The sequence below is a fragment of the Pollicipes pollicipes genome, unplaced genomic scaffold, assembly GCF_011947565.3.
Source record: "Pollicipes pollicipes isolate AB1234 unplaced genomic scaffold, Ppol_2.1 Scaffold_4881;HRSCAF=5763_pilon_pilon_pilon, whole genome shotgun sequence".
Lineage (NCBI taxonomy): Eukaryota > Metazoa > Arthropoda > Thecostraca > Pollicipedomorpha > Pollicipedidae > Pollicipes > Pollicipes pollicipes.
The window spans coordinates 43480923-43504881 of NW_023596576.1; the positions used below are offsets into that span (position 1 = coordinate 43480923).

At 56.1% G+C, this 23959-nt stretch overlaps 2 protein-coding genes across 2 annotated transcripts in view; one reads left to right on the forward strand and one right to left on the reverse strand.

Annotated features, from left to right (window-relative positions):
- The first annotated feature begins 3882 nt into the window (after positions 1-3882).
- On the forward strand, positions 3883-14463 carry LOC119100437 (zinc finger CCCH-type with G patch domain-containing protein). The gene is made up of 10 exons (XM_037223531.1): positions 3883-3963; positions 7146-7340; positions 7820-7954; positions 8709-8849; positions 9453-9592; positions 10016-10216; positions 10576-10738; positions 11317-11437; positions 12123-12296; positions 13577-14463. The coding sequence occupies exons 1-10, from the start codon at positions 3928-3930 to the stop codon at positions 13855-13857; spliced, it is 1587 nt and encodes a 528-aa protein (XP_037079426.1). The 5' UTR covers positions 3883-3927; the 3' UTR covers positions 13858-14463.
- Positions 14464-18405: 3942 nt separating this feature from the next.
- LOC119101012 (band 7 protein AGAP004871-like) overlaps positions 18406-23959 on the reverse strand; it is a 45073-nt gene continuing 39519 nt past the window's right edge. Inside the window, exons 5-9 of the mRNA XM_037224254.1 lie at positions 23499-23581; positions 20610-20788; positions 20066-20146; positions 18921-19101; positions 18406-18549 (exon numbers count right to left, since the gene is read on the reverse strand). Of these exons, the coding sequence (XP_037080149.1) occupies positions 18463-18549; positions 18921-19101; positions 20066-20146; positions 20610-20788; positions 23499-23581 (611 nt within the window). The 3' untranslated portion in view covers positions 18406-18462. The remainder of the gene's footprint in view (positions 18550-18920; positions 19102-20065; positions 20147-20609; positions 20789-23498; positions 23582-23959) is intronic.

Below are 23959 nucleotides of genomic sequence, written 5' to 3' on the forward strand. Positions count from 1 at the left end.
TTGGTCCCTTCTATTATTACGCTCGGCGGGTGCCATCACGTTTGCGCAATGCTATTGTCGGAGGACTATCGGACGGCAAGGAACATCAGCCATCGGGCCATAATTACCAATTTTGTTGAAATCACCATTTACGGCGTATGTAACGTGTAAGTCGTGTAAGTGTGTAACCACGGCAGTACGTGCAACTGCGGCAGTACTGCGCCATTGTCAACGCGTCAGCCCGCATTACCCTGTATGCTAATTATTAGATAAGCCGGATGCAATTACTCATAGCCGTCTTTGCTTTTTGCAAAGGTTGCAGCATAGCGCGCCTCTGCCGCTGCTTCATGCGGGCTTACATGCGCATTAGTATTGCATAACGCGGAAGGTTCTAGAACGCCCTATCCCCAGTGTTTGGAGGCCGAACGCCGGCGCCCCCCAGCGGGCCCTCCGTTTATAGTCTGATGCATCCAGCGTAGCGTCAGACGGCGGTGACGGTCAGAGAGAAGCGGACGCGACCCGACCACCAATGTCGTGACGCGGCATTGCTTGAAGGGGACCTCGGACCGAACATAACCAGCTTTTCACTGCCGTTCTCTGATGGACGTTGGTGAAAGGAAGAACAACGCTCTGAAGACCGAAGCGTTACACGCATTGCTTATGTCGGCCAACAAAGATGCACATGTGTGCATTCGATGGTGCTGACTAGGGCAATAAGCTGCCAATGAATACACTCGCCTGATCCAGGTTGAATTTTACTTGGTCGACACTCCTACAGCGTATCTCCCGATGCTTGGGCATGCCGGCGACAGCCATTTGCAAATTTACGGTGACCAAATGTAAATACTTTCAGTCGCGAGTGGCGGGTGCAACTATGTGCAAACTATGTCATTGTGGGATCGCTGCCAGCCGGCAACGTATAATGCCCATCGTGCGACCTGGCATGCGTGCATTCAATATCGCTTGTGTAAGGCTATTAGCTGCCAGCACAGCAAGCTTCTCCGATTCGGGTTTCCTTCTTCGATGGGCCTTCTGACGGCGTCTTACGGAATGCTGGCGCCGTGCCGCACCTGGGATTTGCAAAATTATGACGATAGATTTAGACATTTAGTCGTGCGCATAGCGTGACAGCCTGTGCACACGATGTCGTTGTGGGAGCATTTTTTGCCGACAATAGAAATCGCTCTTCGGCCCACGTGACCTTCGGCCGACGGCCTGTCGATAACATGATGGACAGAATACGGTGGCCAGGAAAAATCCATATAACCGCTCGCAAAGAGTGTGAGTGTACGCACTCGATAGCCTCGCTACGGCGTTCTCAGCTGTGAACACATCCCACCTGTACGGTTACGGTATCTTTTTTATTCCGTGGATAGCCCGACAGGGTTCCCCGCTCAACAGCTCTGGCCAAGCGAATTGGCCTTTAGAAAATTTACATCGTCCAAACCGGCGTTGAGAAAATTGACGTCGTCTAGGCTGAAATACAATTAGTTGTGTACGGAGGGTCCACCACGTGCAAATGATTTCATTGTTGACGCACTACCAGTCACCAATGTATGTTGCAACGTACTGGTCAAAACACGGCAGCACGGGAAAAAACTTATAATCCTGCACGAAGAGTGCGTTTGTGTGCATTAGGGTGTGCTGGCAGAGTAAAATCAGCTGCCAGTGCAGCGCACTTCCCCGTTTGGTGAAAATATTGATTCGGTCAACCACCGAGAGTGCCCCACCTCAATGCTGACGGAAATGCGCCAGCGGCGACCTACGAAGTCACGTCGTTTAATTTGAAATGCGTTTGGTGGTGCGCGTCGTGTGTCACCATGAGCACGCCATTTTGTGGATTCACGCGATGGGATTTTGTGAGCGCTGTCGGCCAGCAATGTAACCGCTCATCCGCCACGATCTCTTGGCGTAAATCATCCCTAGAAGGTGCATTGCTTGTAGTGGGCGACCTGCGCATAGTGTGATAGCCAGAACACGGCAGGCCGGGAAAATTACTTTTACTCGCGCGCGAAGAGTTAAACTGTGTGGATTTGATAGCGATGGCAGAAGGCTATAGCCGCGTGAATTTGATGGCACTGGTATAAGACTACAGCTAACATCGCAACACATTCTTTCGATTAGGGAATCCACTGTATTCGGTCGAACTCCGACAATCCATCACGCAATGCTGACAAGACGGATGTAGAGGTCATATGCAAAGTTACGTCGCACAATTCAAATCGCTTTTCTTCATTCGCGGCGAATTCATTGTGGGATCATCAACAGCTTACGATATCAATCGCTCATCGTACGACATAGTTGTTTTGTTCAAATAATCCCTTTAACACGCGTTGCTAACTGATACCGACCTACTCGTAACGTGGTGTCCAGAATATGGTAGCCCCGTGAAAGATACTTTGAATTGCGACTAAATAATGCAACTTTGTGCCTTTGCTGGCGCTAGTTTATGGCTGTCCGCTAGCTGTGGGACGCACTTGTCCGTTTTTTTTTTATCGCATCCGGTCGACCCTCTGCGTCTCACTCATTGCTGGCGGGACGTCCGCAAATGGCGATTTGCAAAGTTAGGGCGACCCGCACCGGATGCACACACCGTTCTTATCAGAAACAAGCAGATGTTGCTAGTTGACGCATATATCTTCGAACCGGTCAGGTAGATTTGAACGGCATGCATGATCACGTGCTTTGCGGCCTTATATACGAAACAACCCTTAAAATTCTGTCGGAGTGGAGGTTGAATATGCGTATGAATGGAAAGCAGATACTAGAGAGCTCAAGATAAGCCTCCAACTTTCTAAAATATAACATTTGCCCCATGAGCGTTGGCTGAAGAGCAGTAACCAAAACACCTGTTCCCCCAACTTTGGAAGACTTCTGTTGTCCCTGTGCGTATGCGGGAGCCGGCTAGTATCCTGTACTGGGTACTGATTGTAATTTTTTTGTGCTTTTTTGCGCGAGTTAGTAGCACAGTTCTACGAAGAGTGTGTTAACAATGAAAGGCCATCATTTGTTATGAGGCACAAACCCTGCCGCGCAGAACTGAAGAAGTGACAATCGACACCAACAAACAGCCAGTCATGAACCAAGCTCACACGGTCGCACGTGATACCCATGAGACTTCGCACACTTGCCAGTCTGGGGGTCCATATCATCGCGACCTTTAAGTGGCCGTGGCCAGACAAACTCTCTCAATTGTAGGGTAAATATAATAATTGGACCTCACTGTCGCTCCATGAAACTGACAGTACTTCATAAGTTGCATTTGTTTCAGCCCAAAAGAACGGCATCACAGATGCATATTGTGCTTTGCACCTCGGTCTGGCTATATGCTATTTTATCCACATGCCTCTTGGCGTCAAACATAGCACCGCACATAATGGTCAAGAGCCCAACATCTGTGGCTGGACACTCATGATGATTGTGCAGACAAGTAAGGACCAAGCACTGTCGGCCCGTTGAGAGGTACGGACCGTGCACGGCCGGCACCGGAGATAAACTTAAGACAGCACACAATGGGCTCGCTGGTCCCGTACACTGTCGCGAACAGTTTGTGTGTTTGAGTTCGAATACGGGCCGATGTTTATGCCTCCTGATTGTGAATAAGTCTCATGTGTGCGTCTTCACTTTTGATGTCATTGCAGCTTTTAAGTTTGCTGCATAGGATTGCAAAGCACATCATCATAATTGCCATCAAACTCGACGTAGTCGGCTCGCTTGTCATATGCACTCTTCTTGAATGTCTTTTACATGGTCTGTACGAATATTTCAGCGTTCCAGCTGCCGCTGAGCACTACATCCGAGGCCTGATAACTCGCAGCGCATTGAAGCCTTGGATCCAGTGACGTCACGATAAGGCTAGGCGAAGGTGAAGAGAAAATCACCGAACGTGTTTACCTTTCCTATGCGGCTTTTTCACAGGAGAGTGGTAATTGAGGTGTGTTGTTAGTTATGTCGGGGGACGGCTTGGGGGAATACTTAAAGCAGGTGGGTAAGGTGCAAGCAGGCGTTAGCCTGGTAGACGGCGCGAGGGAGGTACTCGATGGAGCTAGCCCGGAAACTACACACCTGGGACTAGGTTGTGAAATGCTGATTAGGGGTTGCAAGTGGCGAATTTGACTTCCTTTTCATCCCTAAGCTTTCGTAAGCAGGCTGTGCATGTGAAGGCAGTTTATAGCAAAATGACCTTATTTTGCTGGATAAGATTCACCAGGCAGCACAGCCTTCTTTATATGCAACTGACAGATATTGTATTTTGGGTCTCATTGGTCATGTTTGTTGCAACCATGGCTTTTTAAAACGTAAATAATGAGCAAAAAAACTGGGATGCACTAATATAAGTGATCTACCACCCCCAAGTGAGGTATTGTGTAAAACATCTGATATGGGGTGTAGAACTCACCAGCACCTGCAAAAATTGGTATCTCCAACAGCAGGCTTCACACTTCCTGAAATGGGCTGCATCAACTAAATCAAGTGCACAAACTATGTGATATTGGTGACAGTTAATGTACCAGAAGTTGTGAATGCATCTAGCATGTACATCTTACTTTTTGTGCCATGTTATGACAATAGATGACATTTTCCTTCAGTCCCATCACTCACCCAGTTTGTATAAACCCTTGCTTGAAGTTTGGGTGTGGCTGTTGGTTGTTTATGTGAGGGCAAGAAAAGCTGCTAACACTTCCAGCTGATTGCATGATGTTGCCACAAAACCACAGAATCACTTTCAACCTGGTGATGGTTACATGCACACCTAAGCCCAGCTAGTCCATGGGTGCTTCTCACCATCCAAGTGGTGCCCAGCAGGCACAACAAAGTGGGATGAAACAGGGCCACACAACCCCAACAGAGCTGAACCAGACTGGACAGAACCAGATGGAACATCATCAAGGAAGACGGGACCAGACGGGACCACTCCAGACCAAACCGGAATGAACCGGTTGGAACCAGAAGAGACAGTACCGGATGTAACCAGACGAGATCTGATGGGACCGGATGGGACCGGACGGAACTGGACAGGACCAGATACGATTGGATAGCGGGAGTGCACTGGACTGCAAGAGACTTAACCAAACTGGGTAGGATCAGACGGCACCTAACATAACCGCAAACAACCGTGTATGATAGAACGGAACCAGACGGAACCGGACGGAGTCGGACGGAGTCGGACGGAACCAGACGGAACAGGACAAAACCAGACGGAGCCGGCTGGACAGGACGGAACAGAGCGGAACGTCATGAAGAAAGGTACCGGATGGGACAATACTAAACCAGATGAGACCGGACGATACCAGACCAGAGGCGGCCGGATGGAACCGGACGAAACTGCATGAAACCAGATAAGACCGAACGATACCGAACGTAACTGAACGGGGCCGACCGGAACAGAACTGGATCAGACATGACCGGTGCGAACCGGAAAGGACTTGACGGAACCGGACGAGGCCAGACGCAAACAACCTGGACCACATTATGCTAAATATGGCCAGACAGAAGCAGGCGTGACCGGACGAGATCAGATGGTATCGGACGGCGCTGGATATGGCCGAATGGAGCCGGGCGTAAGAGAGCGAGACCAGACGGAACAGGATGAAGTGTGATGAGGCCAGACGGAACTGAATGAAACCAGATCGGAATATACAGGACTCGAAGGGGCTGGGCGATACTGGATAGAGCTGGACGGGACCTGGGATTTGGGACCGGGTGGGGCTGGGTGGAGCCCGACGAGATCAAACAGGACCACACGCGACGGGGTGCCATCGAGTGGCAAGGGAACTAATCAAAAGGAAGCGACGGGACTGAACAGGAACCGACGGGACCAACACTGGAACGGGCCGGATCTGGCGGGGCCCGTCTGGTCCCGTCCGGTCCCGTCTAGTCCCGTCTAGTTCCGTCTAGTTCCGTCAGGTTCCGTCTGGTTCTGTCAAGTCCCGTCTAGTCCCGTCTGGTCCCGTCTAGTCCCGTCTAGTCCCGTTTAGTCCCGAATAGTCCCGTCCAGTCTCGTGTAGTCGTGTCTAGTCCCAGCCACTCCCGTTTGGTCCTGTGTAGTTCTGTCTAGTCCCGTCTGGTCCCGTCTGGTCCCATGTGACCTCATTTGGTCTCATCCTGTCCCGTCTCGTCCAGTACCGTCAGGTCCCGCCCGGTCCCGTCTGGACTGGGCCGATCCTATTCGGCTCCGCCCAGCTTTGTCCAGTTTTTTTTTCTAGTCCCATCAAGCCCCATCCTTCCGCCCGGCTGTGCCCGGTCTCGCACTGCCGAGTCAGGTCCCGGGCGGCACTGTCCATTCCCGTGTTACCTCGCCCGGTCCGGACCGGTCTCTTCCGATCTTGCCCGGTACCGTCTGGGTTCATCGCGTTCCACCCAGGGTCGTCCGGTCCCGTCTGGTCCGTTCCCGTCTGACCCAGTCCCGTGTGGTCCAGTCCCGTCTGGTCTGGTCTGGTCCCGTCTGGTCCGGGCGGTCCGGTCCGCTCCCGTCTGGTCCGGTCCCGTCTGGTTCCGCTCCGTCTCTTCCCGTCCGGGTTCTGCCGATCACGTCCGGCGACGTTCGATGTCGTCTGATCCCGACCAGCTTGGCTCGGTCACTTGCTAGCTTGTTTGATCCCATCTGATCCGACCGGCGCCACCCGATTTGGTCTGGTCTCATTACGCTCCATCCGGTTCCATCCGATCCCGTCTGATCGCGTCCAGTACTGTTTGGCTCTGTCCAGTTCCGCCTGATCCCGCCTGGCATGGATTTGGGACATTGTGACGTCATCTTACATCAGCTGAAAGTGTCTTGTGCATTTCCCGTTGCCCGTATGATATGGATTCTGCACCAAATTCAGTCACTTCAGACTGTTTTGGTAAGCATGAGGCCTACGCCGGTTGTACCCAAAACCTGCTGCTGCTCAACATTTAGATGTAAATGATGCTCACATAATTTTCACCAGCCTTCAATAGTTTGCTTTCTCAACCACAAAGTAATTGTGGCCACATTTGCAGAGATGTCGTAAATACTGTGATTGGAATGGGATAGTTAAACTTTTTCATTGTCATTCCTAGCGCAGTTGAGCTAGTGTCATTCTTTGAATTAGCCTTCTCTGTTCCTCTATCACAAGTCCAATGATCTTTACATGTGACATTGCCATGGGCCAGGGTTTGTATGATGTATTGACTATTGTCCACAGCTTGAACAAGTTTCTGTTGCATTGACACTAACTCCAGACAATGAAGAGCTCAAGCAGCTAGCATCAAGTTTAAAGGAGCTGATCGAGCTGACAGAGCAGCATGAAGATGAAGACCCACATACCGAGCAGCCTGCAAACGGATGGGAAGACAATGCTGCATCAAGATCTCTGGATGATGAGATGGCTCTTTTTCAGGTGGGAGACTGACCTGACTGGCTCCCAATGACTCGCCAGTGATGCACGTGCTGTTTAGTGTGTCGCATTTGATCCCTGGTGGCAGATGGCGCCATGACGAATTTATGATACTGATTTTCATGGGGAGCCAAGTGGCTGTTCTCCAGTATTTTAGGTTGCACTTGGTAGTTCTGCCAACTAGGGTAAATTGATGGCGTGTGCGTGTGTTCACATTATATTTAACATATACAGCATGATGGAGCATATCACAGGTACATTTTTTTTAAAATGCACCTTAAACAATCCAAATGACGCGTGCATTCTGACTGAAGCTGGTTTACCATAATTCATTCAACATCCAAACTGATATTGTGGTCACAGGTCCCAACGGTGGGGACATTTGCCGCTGCTGACTGTCACCAGCTTCTAAACTGCTGTAGACTAGCCCAGTCAGCTACCAGTCGCACCCGGTGTCGAGACGTCCCTGGATCCGTTCTCAGTCGGAGATTGCGGCAGTGGAGCGGGCCGACGATCGGGATCTGACCAGCTCCGAGGCCGACTCGCCAGATGGCGACACTGAACAGCCGCCAGAGGGCGCTGACGACCAGCGGCGGCAGACTGCCGAGGAGCTGAAGGTCAGGCGAGGCGCCGCCGCCGCTGCCGCCGCCCGGCTGGGAGTCACGGGCGGCGTAAAAATCGTCACGTTTCCAGAACGCTGACCTGAGTGGTCAGAATACATTTGGTTCTCGAAGGAGGACAAAACGAACATATTGGGGTTTAGGATGATCATAAATTGTGACGACTGTGGGTGGTAATTCACGCTTGAATATATATATATATATATATATATATATATATATATATAAGGAAAATTGTGTTACCTGAGATATGGTGCCGGTAGTTAATTCGTGATCAGCTGCTTCCTGATGGATGTTCTTATGTTCATTGGTCTTATGCCCAGTGTGTTTTCATGACAGGCGATATGGGCTAGGTGTGTTTTGATATATTCATGTCTAAATCTCAATCATGCTTGGCCTTTGTACATTGTAACTGAAGCTTTATAACTGCTGAGGTAGCTTTCAAAATCACACTCATGGCAAATGTTTTTTTTCTGGTGATGTCACACACAGCTGGTGCACTGATATAGCCTCTTTACCAATTCTGTCAATATGACATGCAGACGGATGATGCATAACTAGCAGGATGACAGCGTGTCGTCGCCAGGTTTCATGCGCGTGTTAGGAAGTTCATTTCGACTCTGTATGTCGCGTACGTGATTGAGCCATCTCCCGACGTATTGGAGGTGTCACACCGTGTGCAGCTCTCTCGTGCACGGACGCCCCTCCCGGCCAGCGCGTGAGCGGTGTACAGCGGGCTCTGCCTCGGCAGGCAAGCCTCCAGGGTTTGGTCGGCGCCCGGTGCAGCGCGCCCTTCACCCAGGCCTGGGGCCAGCTCGAGTACCACGCCGCCATTGTGGAGGCCGTCGACGACGCCAGCCTGGAGGACGCCCTCTCGGCCGATGACGTCAAGGTGACGTCATCAGGTGACGCCGGCCCGGCAGCTGCCTGGGGAATGCTCGGAACGTGGGCCACTTGAGTGGGGCGCGACGACGCTGGGCTGGCCGGTCGTGGGTCGTTGCTGTTGCTGGCTGCCGTCATCGACTATTTCACGCCATAAGCAGCGTGTTTTCAGAAAATTAATTGTGTTCTGCTCGTTGTCAGCGAGATACATTGCCGGCAAATCGGTCCCTCGAGGAGAAACGGCCCACGCTAGTCTATTAATCACCAGCGAGCCCCGTTTATGACTTAGATCGATGTGAATAACGTGGTCGCTGGTAACACTAGTGCCAAAGTACTGTTTGCCATGCCGGGCTAGTCGATATAGTTTGCGAACTTGTCATCACTCAAACTAATGTACGTGTTTACTGGTGGGCACGTTTTGTAGCCCGTCGATTCAACACTATTCATTAGCGGTAGTTCATGCAATGAGTAGCTGTTCCTCATAGAACTGGGCCCCGCACACAAGGAACGCCCAACAGACAGGCAAGACGCAATCGATTGCCACCCCATCGATTTTGCTACCTGGAAGTACGGCGTATTTGTGTGGTGCTCTGTACAAGGTTTCCGTTTTCAGGTCCGGGTATTATTCAGCCATCCCACGCAGCGAGTCATGCAGCCCTGCAAGTACTACATGCGCCACACCTGCGACTACGGGGATGAATGTCGGTTCTCTCACGGCCACCTCGTTTCCGTGTGCGACATCAGGGAGTACAGGTTAGAGCGAGGCCGTAGCCGTCATATGCGGAAGGCGTGCCGCGTCTCGACTGGCCGTTTTGTAACGGTGCTGACGTCAGGTAACGAACGATCGAGCTCAAGTGTTCATGAGGTCTCTTGTTCCGCGGTTATAAGACTGAGTTGATATGTCTACAGTAGTGAAGCCCCGCCCTCCCGCTCCTCCTAGATGGTAATAACCGCGGTGATCCTGAATGATCATCGCGACGATACTCCGCCCCTACAAGCTCCAGTGCAAAGCTACCCAATCGCTGGGCGGTAAACCTGCCAGTCTGCTCCCGATGAAGCCCCTTCCTCTCCATTGTTCTGCCGAGCCTCTGTCGCCCCCATCACCAGGCAGCCTGTCATCCCGTATGCCCCCCACCCACAGTCAGCGTGTAAGGCGTGCGTTCTCTGTGTGGCCAGTGACGCCGTGTCCGGTCTGTCGCCGGGCGCCGCCGTGCTGGTGCGCCGCGACGCCGACAGCGGGCTCTGGCAGCGCGCTGCCCTCCTCTCGCTGGAGCCGGAGACGGAGCAGGCGGCCGTCCGGCTCGGCGGCGACGGTCGCCACCGCCAGGTGCCGCTTGCCGAGCTGGTGCCGCTGCCCGGAGCCCAGCCCGGACAAGGGTACGGAGGGGAAGGCCACATGTTCGGTGTGTTCAGGGGCGGATACCTGCAGGTGTTCTGTGTGTAGTGTCGTGTTTCCAGGTTCGTGTATTATTCAGCCGTGCGACAAAATGAGTCGTACAGACGTACTGTGTCGTGCCGCGTATCATGCCATCTGGCGGCAGAGCCCGAGTCAACCTTCAATTATGCAGTCGTTGGCGATTGCATTGCACCGCTGCACGGCGCTCGTTCTTATGATTAAGCGAGAGCCCCGGCCTGTAGGCTGGAATGCTGAGGCACCAGGCCCAGCCCGTGTCGTGTGTACCCCGGCCATCGCCGGCCGCCCTGCCCGCCGCTGACCGGTCATTGTCGCTGGTGACTGGCGGCGGGGACGTCAGCAGCTCGGACAGCGAGGACGGGAGCGCGCCGGAGCCTCGGTCCGCCGGCGACCCGGACCCGGAGGAGGCAGAGTTCTGCCCGCGTGTCACCTGGGAGGACATCGCCTCCACGGGCCAGCTCGGCTCCTGGGAGAAGCACACCAAGGCGAGTCCCGCGCTGGGAGGCCGCCCGTTGGCTGCCAAGTCGAGTGACTGCGGAGAGCTGAATATTTTATCAGTGAAACGGTTACTGGCAAAGTAGGTCTTAAGTGTATAAAATAGTAAGTGAAGGAACTGACTTTTAAGGTCGGACAGAAGGCTTTTGTACGAGGAGAGCCCACATGAGCTTGTGATGCTTACGCCCATTGTCTGGCTGCGGTTGTTCGCGATCCATACGCTGCGTCAGCCTTCTGACAGTCGGGGCCCTGTGATGGGTCCGTGCGGTGACCGTACGAGCCGATCCGGGCCGCCCAGCAGCTGATACTGATGGCTCGGGATCGAGTCGCCCTTTCCATGCGCTCGTGCGCTGGACGATGATGTGGCCTGTTCCCGTGAGGCCGACCTGTCCGTCCAGCATGACCTGCCCCGACCGGACACGACCGCCGCGTGTGCTTACATGACCCATGCCGTGGCCGGCTGCACGTGTCCACACCGTCCCCTCGCGGCGCCCCGTCTGTCGTCTGTTGCCGTCTCGAACTGCAGCCAATGACACGCGATCTCATCTCTTTGCGTCGGCGCGTGCAGGGCGTGGGTTCGCGGCTGCTGCGCCAGATGGGCTACGTGACAGGCACCGGGCTGGGCCCGCTGGCCGACGGCCGGGTCGAGCCGGTCGAGGCGCGCGTCTACCCGGCCGGCCGCTCTCTCGGTGAGTGCCGCCGCTGCCGCCGGCTCCTGATGCCGACTGATGACGCTGTGGTGCATTGAACATGTTGCACTGCATTTTGCATTGAACGTGCAATTGCATTGAACATTTTGCATTGCACTGGTCGGCTGCACTGCCAGCGTACACTGAAAGGAATTCTTGCATGATGTGTGCGTGTATGTTTCGCGCACGGATGTCATTTTCTGCGCATGTCGTACCCTCGAATGTCGTGCACATGGAGTGGGGAAGCGTTGTTCTGATCGAACAAGATCGGCCAAAATAATGTAGATTTAATGGTTTGGGACACTGAATTTACTGTGACGGTTTGTGGTGCTCTCACTGCTACGCCTCTGTTTCGTCCCATATGAAAGTGAGATAGTTCGCCCACGCCATTTACGCAATAATTGCGAACATTCAACTCAGCATGTGTACACATACTGGGCGGAATCCACGTGTCATATCCTCGGAACCAGTTCTCGATGGGGCCGTGCCTCCGAGCCCAACGCCCGTCACCACCGCGTGACCCAGCCGGCGCCGCCTGAGCCGCCACCAGCGGATGTCGCGTCGCGTCGGCGACAGGTGGCCGGTGGGCTGTGTGTGGCCCGTCGCGGCTTGCGGCTGTCGTCCCTCCCCCGTCCTTCCCCCGGCCGGCTCAGCGACGCCGGCCCTGGCCCGGCCGCTGCCACAGATCACTGCATGGCGCTGCGGGAGGGCGGCGCCGGCTGTCTGCTGACCGTGGAGCGCCGCCTGGAGCGCGAGCAGCGCCGCCAGGAGAAGATCGGCCGGAGGGCGCAGCGGCCCGGCCGGGGGCACGCCGCCATGTTCGACGTGATCAACCGCGCCACCGGGACGCCTGACCACGGTCAGTGGAGAGCGGCAGTGAGGCTGGCCGAGAGCGGCCGGGATCTCCGTCGGAGGAGAGAGAGGACGGCCGGGATCTCCACCAGAGGGGGGAGAGAACGACCGGGATCTCCACCAGAGGGGGGGGGGGAGGACGGCCGGGATCTCCACCAGAGGGGGGAGAGAACGACCGGGATCTCCGTCGGAGGGGGGAGAGAACAGCCGGGATATCCATCGAGGGGGGGGGGAGAGAACGGCCGGGATCTCCGTCGGAGGGGGAGAGAACGGCCGGGATCTCGCCTGAGTGTGAGGAGAGCGGCCGGGATCTCACATGACGGAGGAGGGAACGGCTGGGATTTCCACGTGATGCGGGTACAGTGTGGGAGTTTCCATCCCTTCCCCTGTGACACATAGGATTATGGGTTTCTTTCGCATGCTTCGTAGAGTACAGCTCCGGCACAGCTGCAGGCGAGTGTCGGGCAAAAAGCAAAACTCCGTGTCAACCAGTGGCGCAGACGGTCGTGTCTGCTGCGCCGCGTGGAATCGTAAGGCTATCGCTGTCAGACGGGACCGATCCGCTAATCCCAGCGGCGGAAATGGGAGCTCTGATCGCCAGCGATGTCCTCCCATCCTTCTCGGGTCGTCCACTGGCCGGCCCGGGGACGATGGGAGGAGGGCGAGCGTGCCGAGGCGCGGTCCCTCCGCCCGTCTCGCCAACCGTTTTCGCGTTCCACCCGACTCATGTCGCGTGCCGCGCGACGGCTGGCGCTGTGCGGCTGGCCACGCTTTGTGGCGCCGTGGCGTGACGGTGGTCGGCGCTGGAGGCGCGTATTGACGCGGCGCGGCGACACGTGACGCGTGCTTGGTCGATGGTCATGCCAGCCCGTGGCCGGTGCTGTGTAGGCAGCCTGCCGCACACCACCGACAAAGCGATCCTAACGGATGGCATCATTCGCCTTAAGTGGAACGCGCCTGGCCGTTCTGTTGACTGTGGACATGAGCTGGATCGATGCCGGAGGAATGCCGTCGGGCGGGCACCAGGTAGTAGCGAAGGCGGCGGCTGGCGGCGTCGCAGTGGTCGATCTCCCCGCGGTACCAACGGCGACAATTGCCAGGAATGCACTGGATGTATGCAAGCTTCATGCAGTTTAATTCCGCACACAGTGGATCATGCAGTTTGATTCCGGTCCCACCAGCGCGCAGTGGATGATGACCGCTGGCACTGACGCAGGTGGGAAGTAACCTGACGTCAGGTGACGTCGTGACCTGGTGACATCCGCTGACTGGCGGCGCGTGTGGCAGGATCGGAGCCGGCGGCGGAGGACGGCCCGGTACGTTCCGCCTCTCGAGCCGAGCTCAACCTGCGTGACCTGCGCGTCGGCGAGCAGATCCGGGACGTGGAGCGACACATCGCGCGCCTCGAGGCCGGCTGGCGACGTAACGCTGGCGGCGCGCTGGGCGCTGACCTGCGCGCGCGGCTGGACGGCCAGCGCCAGCGGCTAGCGGGTCTGCGTTCCACCGAGCGCAGCATCCAGGCCGAGAAGCGGCAGCGCACCGGCAGCAAGCGGCTCGACGTGTTCTGAGGCGGCCGGACGTGTTGCGAGGCGGCCGGACGTGTTGTCCGGCCGCAGACAGTGTCGCGAGGCGGCCGGCTGGGTTTTAGGACTGTGGGACGTGTTGCGAGGCGGTGGGTGGCGTGCTGGCGGGGTGGTGGGCGGCCACGGGCGACACGACCGTCAGTGCTGCCGCGACGTGACCGGGAGTCGGTCCGTCCCAGAGCCCTCATCTTCGTCAGCGGCTGCCGATGGCCGTCTGTCGACTAGCTGTGTGGGAGTGGCCACCGCCGCTCGGCGGCACTGACAGCTGCGTGACGCACGGGATGTGACGCGCTCACATGAGCTCTCGGCGCCACACGGCACGCCCGTGTTTTGTAGGTACGCGGAATACAGGGAAACAGAAACTTCAGGCTGGGTACCAAACTTCGCCCTGGAATGTGCTATACACCAGTTGTGCGGCGCCTGCACGGATGCCTGGCGTTTGCAACATTACTTGCGCAACAAAGAGGAGTGTATATTCGTGTCACGGGCGTATTAGTCTCATTGCACTCAGTTTTGCATTGTTCTGACCGCATGGTTTTGTATTGTGTCATATATTTAACATGCAAGACAACAAAGATTCTCTATGATTGAGCTTGGTTTCGTTTGCTTTCGAGAGCCACCACTGGAACACTGCCGCCCACCGCACGCCATGGTGTCATTTCCATGTATAAGAAGCTTCAGTAGTTCAATGACAGGTGAAGTCCGTTTTCACATGCACTCCCAGATACGTCATCATATACAAATATGTGAGCCTTTTGACAGAGATAGTTTGCGCCTCATACCTGCTGACGTGTTCCACGAGTCCGCGGACGTAAGTGGAGAGGATTGAAGATGAGGCTAGAGGTCCTCAACTTCAGAGCGGTCCGACGCTAGCATCGCGACAGGTGACAGCCTTTCTCCATAGCCCATGGGGTTAATAAATGCCATGCAGGTTTGAGCGCGCCTGATAGAGATGCGTCAGTGGAATGTCCTTTTTGCCTTTGAATGTTTTTGCAATGTCTGTGGTACGTGTTGTCCTGTCACGTGTGGGCTTGCTATGGTACCACGATATGTAATGGCTGTGCCAACGCCGGATCATGCACAATGCACGATCAGTCAAAAATCGAGCGCTTGTGAGGCGAAGCCGTAGGTAACCGTGAGATTCAGCAACGCGTGGCTGTATCGTGAACCGTCACCATCGCACCAGGGGGTGGGACAAACGAGTGCCGCGATACTGACGGGATTGTCCGACGTCCCAGTCCCTCGACAGCATCGTTAGCCGGTGCTGAGCTGGCGTGATTAGAGCCGTCTGCTTCCAGTCACAGCCGGGGGGCCGGGAGGGGTGAAGGTGCTGATCACAAGGGACGAGGGAGGGGTGCCGGTCACAGCGGGCCGGGAGGGGTGAAGGTGCTGACCACAGGGGGCGGGGAGGGCTGGAGGTGCTGATCACAGGGGGCCGGGAGGGGTGGAGGTGCTGGCCACAGCGGATCGAAAGATGTGGGCTGCCAATCACAGAGGGGCGGGAGGTGTGCTGGAAGGGCTGGAGTTGCCGGCGACAGCGGTCGGGAGGGGTGGAGGTGCCGGCCACAGTAGGCCGGGAGGGGTGGAGGTGCTGGCCACAGCGGATCGAAAGGTGTGAGGCTGCCAATCACAGGGGGGCGGGCGGGAGGTGGGCTGGGAAGGCTGGAGGTGCCGGCCACAGCTGTCGGGAGGGGTGGGGGTGCCGGCCACAGCGGGCCGGGATGGGTAGGGATGCCGGCCACAGCTGGCGACCAGACATGAGGGCTCGGCCGACTCATGTCACGGGGGCCGGGCCAAGTGAGAGGAGGCCGTCCCCTCGCGTGACAGTGGCGTGCGGCTCTCAGTGGCCGTGGGGTCACGGTATGTGTGTTTGGGGGAGGGGTATCGACTTATTAGGCAAGAGCGGGCTGGGGAGGAGGGGGGGGGGGGGGGGGGCGACTACCTCATCTGGCCAGAGCGGGCCGGCAGGTGTAACATGATCGACCACCTAAGGTCAGAGCGGGCCGACAGGTGTGACGTGATTGGCCACCTCAGACCAGAGCGGGTCGGAAGGTGTGGACACCGGTCGCCAGAGGACCGAGCGGGCCGCGGCCTCAGAGGCCGGTGGTCGCTGGGTGCGCCAGACAACCGCGCTGCCGATTGCACGCCCAATGCGCGCCCCAATCCTGCTTGGACCGCCGCCAGGGACAAAATAATCGCGCCGGCCTGCCGGCGGGCGACTGTGACTGGCAGAGCGGCGCGGCACCTCCGTCCAATGCCTGACCTTCGACGCGCCCGTGTCGTGTTTAGTACCGTCATGCCTCTTGTCTGCACGAGATAGTGCTGCTCGCAGCTCATCGGGACGACAGAAACGACGCCAATGACCATTGCGGCGCGCTTTTATTTGCCACGTACATCGGTACACGAACAACGATAACGGCAAACGGTGAGATTGCACTGTGCCAAAATACCGATCGATAATCCTACGACGCTCCCCCGAGCTACACGCACGGGGTTTCGGCTCACACCCATGACATTTTTTTATCTTGCCCCGTTACCATGTGACCTGGCTCTAGCGGAGACAGACGGCGTTTTACTTAAATATGCGGAAATAAATGCAGTACATTCGGCGATTGTTATTAGCCACCAGTCGAAACGCTATGTGACAGTGACATTGATCGCGTGCGTGTTTGTGTATATGCATGTCTCATGCGTGGACAAACAAGCCAGCCTAATGGCCGCGGTTTATCCAGGAACATTGATCGCCCACGTGTGTCGATGAAGAAGGTCGGCTCATGGCCGCCAACTGTTCTGCGACAACTAATGCGTATCCGATAAGTACCGACGAAGAGATCGAAGTTGTGGTCAATTCGCCACGCGCCATTGACCACGGTGTGCGTGCGCCTTTGGTTTTACGGACGAGTGTCGTCCGCCATGCTTGTCACTTGGGTCGGGGCTGCAAATATGCGCAGTTGGCGCGCGATTCGATGTGTTGTGCGCTATTGGCAGACAACACAAGCCCCCTGGGCTCTTTCTGGATGCCCTGCTCAGAAGCAGAACAAGTGCGTTTTGCTCGTGAATTGCTGTCAGAGATTCGCGCTAGCCTATCGAGGCCGAGGTGTGCACAACACCGCAAGGTCCGCAGAGAAATGACCCTGTGCAGCTGTGCGGTTCGAACTTTCACAACGCAGCCTGCCATTACCAGAAGCAAAACACTGCTCCGCCGCAGGCGCCATCGAGAACACCGCGATCTCTCCGACCGGCCGGGGAAGCTGGCCGGCAAAGCCTCCCATCGCTGATTGTGTCGAGCTGCCGACGACAGTGGTCGGTGATTGCTAAGCGCGGACGGCGTCTGGCCGCCCAGCGCGAGCGAGACGGGCCGACGCCACGCTCCAGCGGCGGCCCGACACTGGGCGGCCGAGGGTCGCCTCTGCAGTCAGACACTTCGGAGGGGCCGACGCCACGCTCCAGCGGCGGGCCAGACACTGGGCGGCCGAGGGTCACCTCTGCAGTCAGACACTTCGGAGGGGCCGACGCCACGCTCCAGCGGCGGGCCAGACACTGAGCGGCCGAGGGTCGCCTCTGCAGTCAGACACTTCGGAGGGGCCGACGCCACGCTCCAGCGGCGGGCCAGACACTGGGCGGCCGAGGGTCGCCTCTGCAGTCAGACGCTTCAGAAAGACGCCGTTCACACAGGCGTCGCGCCTCTCGAGCCCTGAGCGCATCGGACGCCTGATTGGCCCGGAGCTGTGTCATGAGGACTGACGCGTCCTCCTGAGGAAGGCTCAGGAGTCCACCACGGCGGAAACTGGCTGGACTCAGCGTAGGACGGTGCGCACGCGACTTCGTGGCGCGAGTCAATGCCTTGACTTGCTGTTCAGGCTCGGGAAATACTCTTGACAGGTCAATCGGAGGTAAGTGATTGACTCACTGTCCCGCCAGACGCAGCAAGCGGTCAGACACCGGTCATCGCACATTAAGCTTACAGTGCGTCCCGTACTCTCCACTCTCCTTCCTCCAGAAGGGGTGGCATCGGGGACTGCTGACGCCTATGAGCAGGCCCTGGGTGCCGCCGAAGAGTCCGATATCCGGAAGAAACAGAGTACGTGGCCATAAACTTCCGGCCCGCGACAAACTTGAAGGCATAACGCGCGTTCTCTGATGAGCATCGCAGCTTCTCAGTGACTAGTACAGCACCAACCCCCCGCGTGAAGATAGTGGACACTCCCCAGCTCCTGGTGTCGCCTGGACTAGGTTAAACCCATGGATGGCAAAGCTCTCCAGGCTTGTGAGATTCTTTACACCGGACAGCGATGATACAACAATGTACACTGACGGTGCGGGCCGGAGGGCCGGTGCGGTGACACGGACGGCCCGGCGCTGCACTGCCACGGGGCGTCGGCCGGCGGCGGGGTGGGGGTCGGAGCGCCATCGGACGACATCGGGCGCGACGGCCCTTATCACAGATGCGCCGGCCAGCGGGCGGGGAGGCCGCGGCGGACCTCGGCAGCGCTGCGGCTGGCTCCGGCCGCCGGGCGCTCACTGCCGCTCGCGAGCGACCAAGCTGCGGCGGTCGACCGGCCTCGGCCGCGGCCGCCGCGCCGCCCGGTCCTATTTATTGACGAATTGCGACATGAAGTCGATCGGCAGCGGGAAGATGATGGTCGAGTTCTTCTCAGCCGATATCGAGTTCAGAGTCTGCGGGGTGGGGCGCGGCGTGTCAGGGCTTCCCTCGAGTGGAAGGGCTTTGGAGGTACGACTCAGTCAAGGGGTCAGGGGCGATTCAGACGTCATTATTTGCATCTGTGGTGTCCAAATCATCAGGCGCCTCGCTTCATGGAGCGAGGCGCCTACATTGCTGGTATGGCACGGCAGCAAAATCAGGCTCAAAAGCGGCGTTCTCGCTTACTGGCTTTTTAGTGCAAAAGGGCAAACCAATAAGGCCTTTACCGATCTCCACAGAAACACGTCAGGCCGGCGGCAGCGGGTCTGACACACTTATATGCGCCACGTCGACTAGCAACCAACGACAAAGTCTGTATGCTGGTGTGCCGGCAGAGGCCACTGACCTGCAGGTACCGCAGCTGCAGCGCTGAAGGCGAGTCCTTCATGACGTCGGCCGCCTCCTTGAGGGCACGCGATGACTTGCTCTCGCCCTCGGCGGCGATGATCTTGGCGCGCGCCTCGCGGGTCGCCTCGGCCTCAGCGGCCATGGCGCGCTGCAGCTGCACCGGCAGGCGCACGTCCTTCCTGCCAGCGGGACACGTCCGCAAGTTAACGGCTGAGGCGACACACGTCAGCGGCTGAGGCGACACACGTCAGCAGCCGAGGCGGAACACGTCAGCGTCCGAGGCGAAACACGTCAGCGTCCGAGGCGACACACGTCGGCGGCCGAGGCAACACACGTCAGCGGCCAAGGCGGAACACGTCGGCGGCCGAGACGGAACACGTCAGCAGCCGAGACGGAACACGTCAGCGTCCGAGGCGACACACATCGGCGGCCGAGGCGATACACGTCGGCGGCCGAGGCAACACACGTCGGCGGCCGAGGCGACACACGTCGGCGGCCGAGGCGACACACGTCGGCGGCCGAGGCGACACACGTCGGCGGCCGAGGCGATACACGTCGGCGGCCGAGACGACACACGTCGGCGGCCGAGGCGACACACGTCGGCGGCCGAGGCGATACACGTCGGCGGCCGAGGCGATACACGTCAGCGTCCGAGGCGACACACGTCAGCGGCCAAGGCGGAACACGTCGGCGGCCGAGACGGAACACGTCAGCAGCCGAGACGGAACACGTCAGCGTCCGAGGCGACACACGTCGGCGGCCGAGGCGACACACGTCGGCGGCCGAGGCGATACACGTCGGCGGCCGAGACGAAGCACGTCAGCGGCCGAGGCATGTCGCCTCCTTCCTGTCCATGATAGCACGCCCACACGGCAGGAGACGCGGCACGTGTCTCCTGTTAACATCGGAACGGCCCTGAACTGCTCTCTCGGCGGCCATAATACGCGAATACAGTGTCTCCCAGACCATGCATGTATTTTCCCAGCATCTGGAGCAGGGCTGGGCTGTGGGCGGCCGAAGGCTGAGCCGTCATCCAGCGATGTGGAACACTTCCTCCGCGAGCTTCCACGCACACGCTTAGGGTGCATGTCGTGCGTGAGCTAACCGCGAAGGTGGTACAGCTGTCGACATGTGATCACTCACACTTCGACGCGCTCCACCTTGATGCCCCAGCTGTCTGTGGCGCTGTCTAGGGAGTTTTGCATCGTCGCTGATATTCCATCCCTGCCAGAAAAGGACATCAGAGTGAACATCGAGCGGCGTCTCGATCCGGCGCACAGACAGAGCAGGGCCGTATGGTGAGACGGCGCTGATTGGTGATTTGGAATAGTGTGGTGACATCGTGCATCTGAACTCTCCGTCCTGATGATATGTTACCCACCAAACGCTCTTGGATTCCCTTGTGGGCAGAATCTGACTTTCTCTTGCTTCGCTCGACCCAGTAACTCGTCAAAAACAACCCAACGGCCTCTGGCCGGTCATGGGCGGCTTACCAGCCGGCTTTAACTGGCTGGTTACTGCACCACATCTGTTCTGCTCGGCTTAGCTCCTGATCCACTGAGCTCTCACCTTTATCCTGCTTATTGAGATACCAACACCTATCCCGCTCTCCCCGCCTGCCGAGTCTGTCACGCTGGCCCCTCACATCTATCCCCTCCCCCCCGCCTGCCGAGCCCATCCCGTTCACCTGTCGCTGAGGATCTCATTCAGGTTCTTGGTGCCGAGCATGTTGCGCAAGGTGGTCTGGGACAGGAGCCGGGTCGAATGGTGGGCGTTCTCCACGTTAGCCACGCTGATGGTGGCGTTGCTGACCCGGTAGAAGACCACGGCGTCCACGGACACAGTGACGCTGTCCTTGGTCAGCACCTGCCGCGCGCCAGACGGGCCGCGTCAGAGCTGTAGTCCGCGCCAGGCGTGCGGGGCTCGGCGCACAGTGGGGCATGGGTCCAGCGACACCGAGTACTTGCACAAACACACAGACATGCTCCCATTCACACTCGCCTCAGCCATCAGCGTTTCGCGTCTTGACATTCTGATGCACTTCCTTGCTCTTATACGCGAGACGCATTTAGATAGTTACAGTTAAATACTGAAATATAACAAAATGGAATCCTGCGCAATTGCCAACGTGCAGGTTTTCATCACTGCCGAGAGATTTGCCCAACCACACATGTGCAAAACGTGTTTGTGCTTGTTCTCCTCATTTGCCAAACGTTTCTCCAGCCACGAATTGAGAAATGCGTAGTGGTTTGCTACAAATGAGTACGAACAATTCTTGTCTAGCTTGGACTTATCCCAGATTGCTTGTCTAACACGGCCAAAGTCGTGCCGGGCGGCTCCCCGCCTTTTGCTGCTGGGAGCGGCCCGGGGAAGTTTCTGCTGCGATGCCGTGGTCCTAGCATCCGGTCGTCTTGGTACGCCCTCTACACATGAAAAATGTGTTTCTCATGTTTTACTTTTTATTTGCTGTTGGATGAAATGAGCCAGATGGTCGCAATTTTGCTATCGGTTCTATTGCTTGCATTGTTACCGGACATCTTTCGCCGGATTAACACATCATTCGCCAAATTAACGTGTCACCAAATTAACGTGTCGTAGCTTACCCTTGCTTTGCGCTGAATTGTACAAGCTAAGAAGACGTAGCCTGTTGTCTGGCCTCCCGGTCTAAGAAATACAAAAAAAAAAACGCATTGGATGTGGCTTAAGGCCTGTCTGAGCAAAACAGATATACAAAACTGCTAGTTAAACTACAATGGACATGGCGTTGTTTGTATCGGCGAGGTCAGAAGTGTTAGCATGTGATATCTCTTGGCGATATACCAACAGAAATTGGTTCGCTTGTTATAAGGTATGTTATTCAAGCATGCCGACATTCTGTAGATGAACTGAATGGTCTATAATGGCGGTGCACTCGCATAAGCCTTCGTCGTTGATGGCCTGCGATAACGTAGTTGTTGATTTGGGTTTAGGGCGCCACAACTGCTTGGTTATTCAGCGCACTGCTATAAAGTTGAAGGAACACCATTCAGGTACACCCATGCGAATGGACTAACTTTGTCAGTCCAGGAAGATGGATTGCTCTACTAAGTACATTAATCAATGAGATTACCGTTATCGAATTTGTGATAGATGTGCCAGAGCTATGAAAAGTCACGATGGAAGCAGGCACAAACGGCGTTGAATTGTATCTACAGTGAGGTGATGAATCCACACTAGATTTATTTTTACGAGAATTCAGCGGGTGAATCCGCAACTTGACCCCATCAATCACTATTTCAACACCCATTCCGTGAATATTCTGCACTTACGAGAGTGGTATGATGTATATCTCATCTAGGGCTGGATCAGATTGCTTTCCAAATCGAGGCGGTTCATTTTTCTAAACGAAGACTACGGTTGGATGTTGGAAATGGCTTTCCGTCGCGACCTGGAAGGCAATCTTCTGCCCGAGATTAAAATGGAATATCTCCACTTTCTACATGAATAACAGCCCATGGTGTTATTTGCTGCGCCTTTCTGGCGAGTGAGGACATACGGACAAGATAACGGATAAGTATGCGCAGGCCACGAGGGCAACATATAAAAGGAACAAAAACAATCAAAATTTAGAAATTATTGGCTCCGTGGTAGTCGAAACTTATGGTTATGCACCATTCGATTGTTTTGTTAAAAGCCATTGGCCACCAAAGGCAAACATGCGCGTGGCTTGTGAAATGCCCCTAGAATATCCCCATATAAACGGCCACCGATAGAGACGAAATTGCGTTGTGCATTTGCAAGATGCGCGAAAAAACCGCACGGTGTTCGTTCACATACACTTCCTACCCAATGATGGCAATATGGACAACACATTTTTTTTTGTCTGGTGGGCACATGACACTGTTGGCGACAGGTAAACGTGAGAGTGATTTGATAATTATCTAACCCTTAGCCATCAGCACGCGCGCCGCACACGGTATGCACTACAAAGTGTATTTCAATACATGGAAGTCGCGGCGCTCGGGTCTATGGGTCTAAAGTAAACTTTCTCTTAATTTTCATACGAGAAGTGTCACCAACGTGATGTGAATCATTTTCCTTCGGACGAAAGTGGTTCATCACAGAATGGAAAAGGCGAATGCTAATTTTTCATCAAGATTCGAGATCACCTGACTGACGATTCATCACCTGCATTTAGTCTGGCACCTGTCACCGTTCCGGCATCAGCAGTGATTACCGGCGATGGCAAGCCTGACCGGCGATGGCGGTCCGTCGCACGATGGTGCGGACGACGCCAGCGATGGCGGTCTGTCGCACGATGGTGCGGCCGTACGCCAGCGATGGCGGTCTGTCGCACGATGGTGCGACCAAACGCCAGCGATGGCGGTCTGTCGCACGATGGTGCGACCGTACGCCAGCGACGGCAGTCCGTCACACGATGGTGCGACCGGACGCCAACGATGGCGGTCGGTCGCATGATGGTGCGGACGGACGCCAGCGATGGCGGCCTGTCGCACGATGGTGCGACCGGACGCCAGCGATGGCGGTCTGTCGCACGATGATGCGCCGGACGCCGACGCCGCGCACCCAGCCTCACCTCCTGCGGAGGTACGTCGAACACCGATGTGCGCAGATCGATCTTGGTGTAGTTTTCAATGCATGGCAGGATGAAGAAAATGCCTGAAATATTAGATGGGATGTGTTAATACGTCCAAGAGCCAAAACCATGAGTAATGCTGGCCTCTTACTATCAGCATTGCTGGAAACGTTACATATCTTCATACCACATGCCAATGATCCTGGATGCATCCTCTTAGCCAATACCTATCCCCTGGTGCATTGCAAGCCGTGTTCAGCACCATTGGAACACAGCCTGCGATACGGAACACAGAAGCGTTTATAAAGATTATAAGAAGATATTCAGTATAAGGCGAGAGATACCGACACAGGAACTAAAATAAGAGCTATGTGGCCTCTCGAACTTCCATTATGGATAGCATGAGGGTTGGGAATAATTCATTTTCAGCCCCATTTATAACCTCATCCATTTTTTAAAAT

What these genes read in the sequence shown, in the direction of transcription:
- LOC119100437 (XM_037223531.1), top strand. Translation starts at nt 3,928, where the DNA reads ATGTCGGGGGACGGCTTGGGGGAATACTTAAAGCAG. An exon ending in TGGGGGAATACTTAAAGCAG is followed by an intron (nt 3,964 to 7,145) that starts GTGGGTAAGGTG and finishes TATTGTCCACAG; the next exon opens with CTTGAACAAGTTTCTGTTGC. An exon ending in TGCGACATCAGGGAGTACAG is followed by an intron (nt 9,593 to 10,015) that starts GTTAGAGCGAGG and finishes CTGTGTGGCCAG; the next exon opens with TGACGCCGTGTCCGGTCTGT.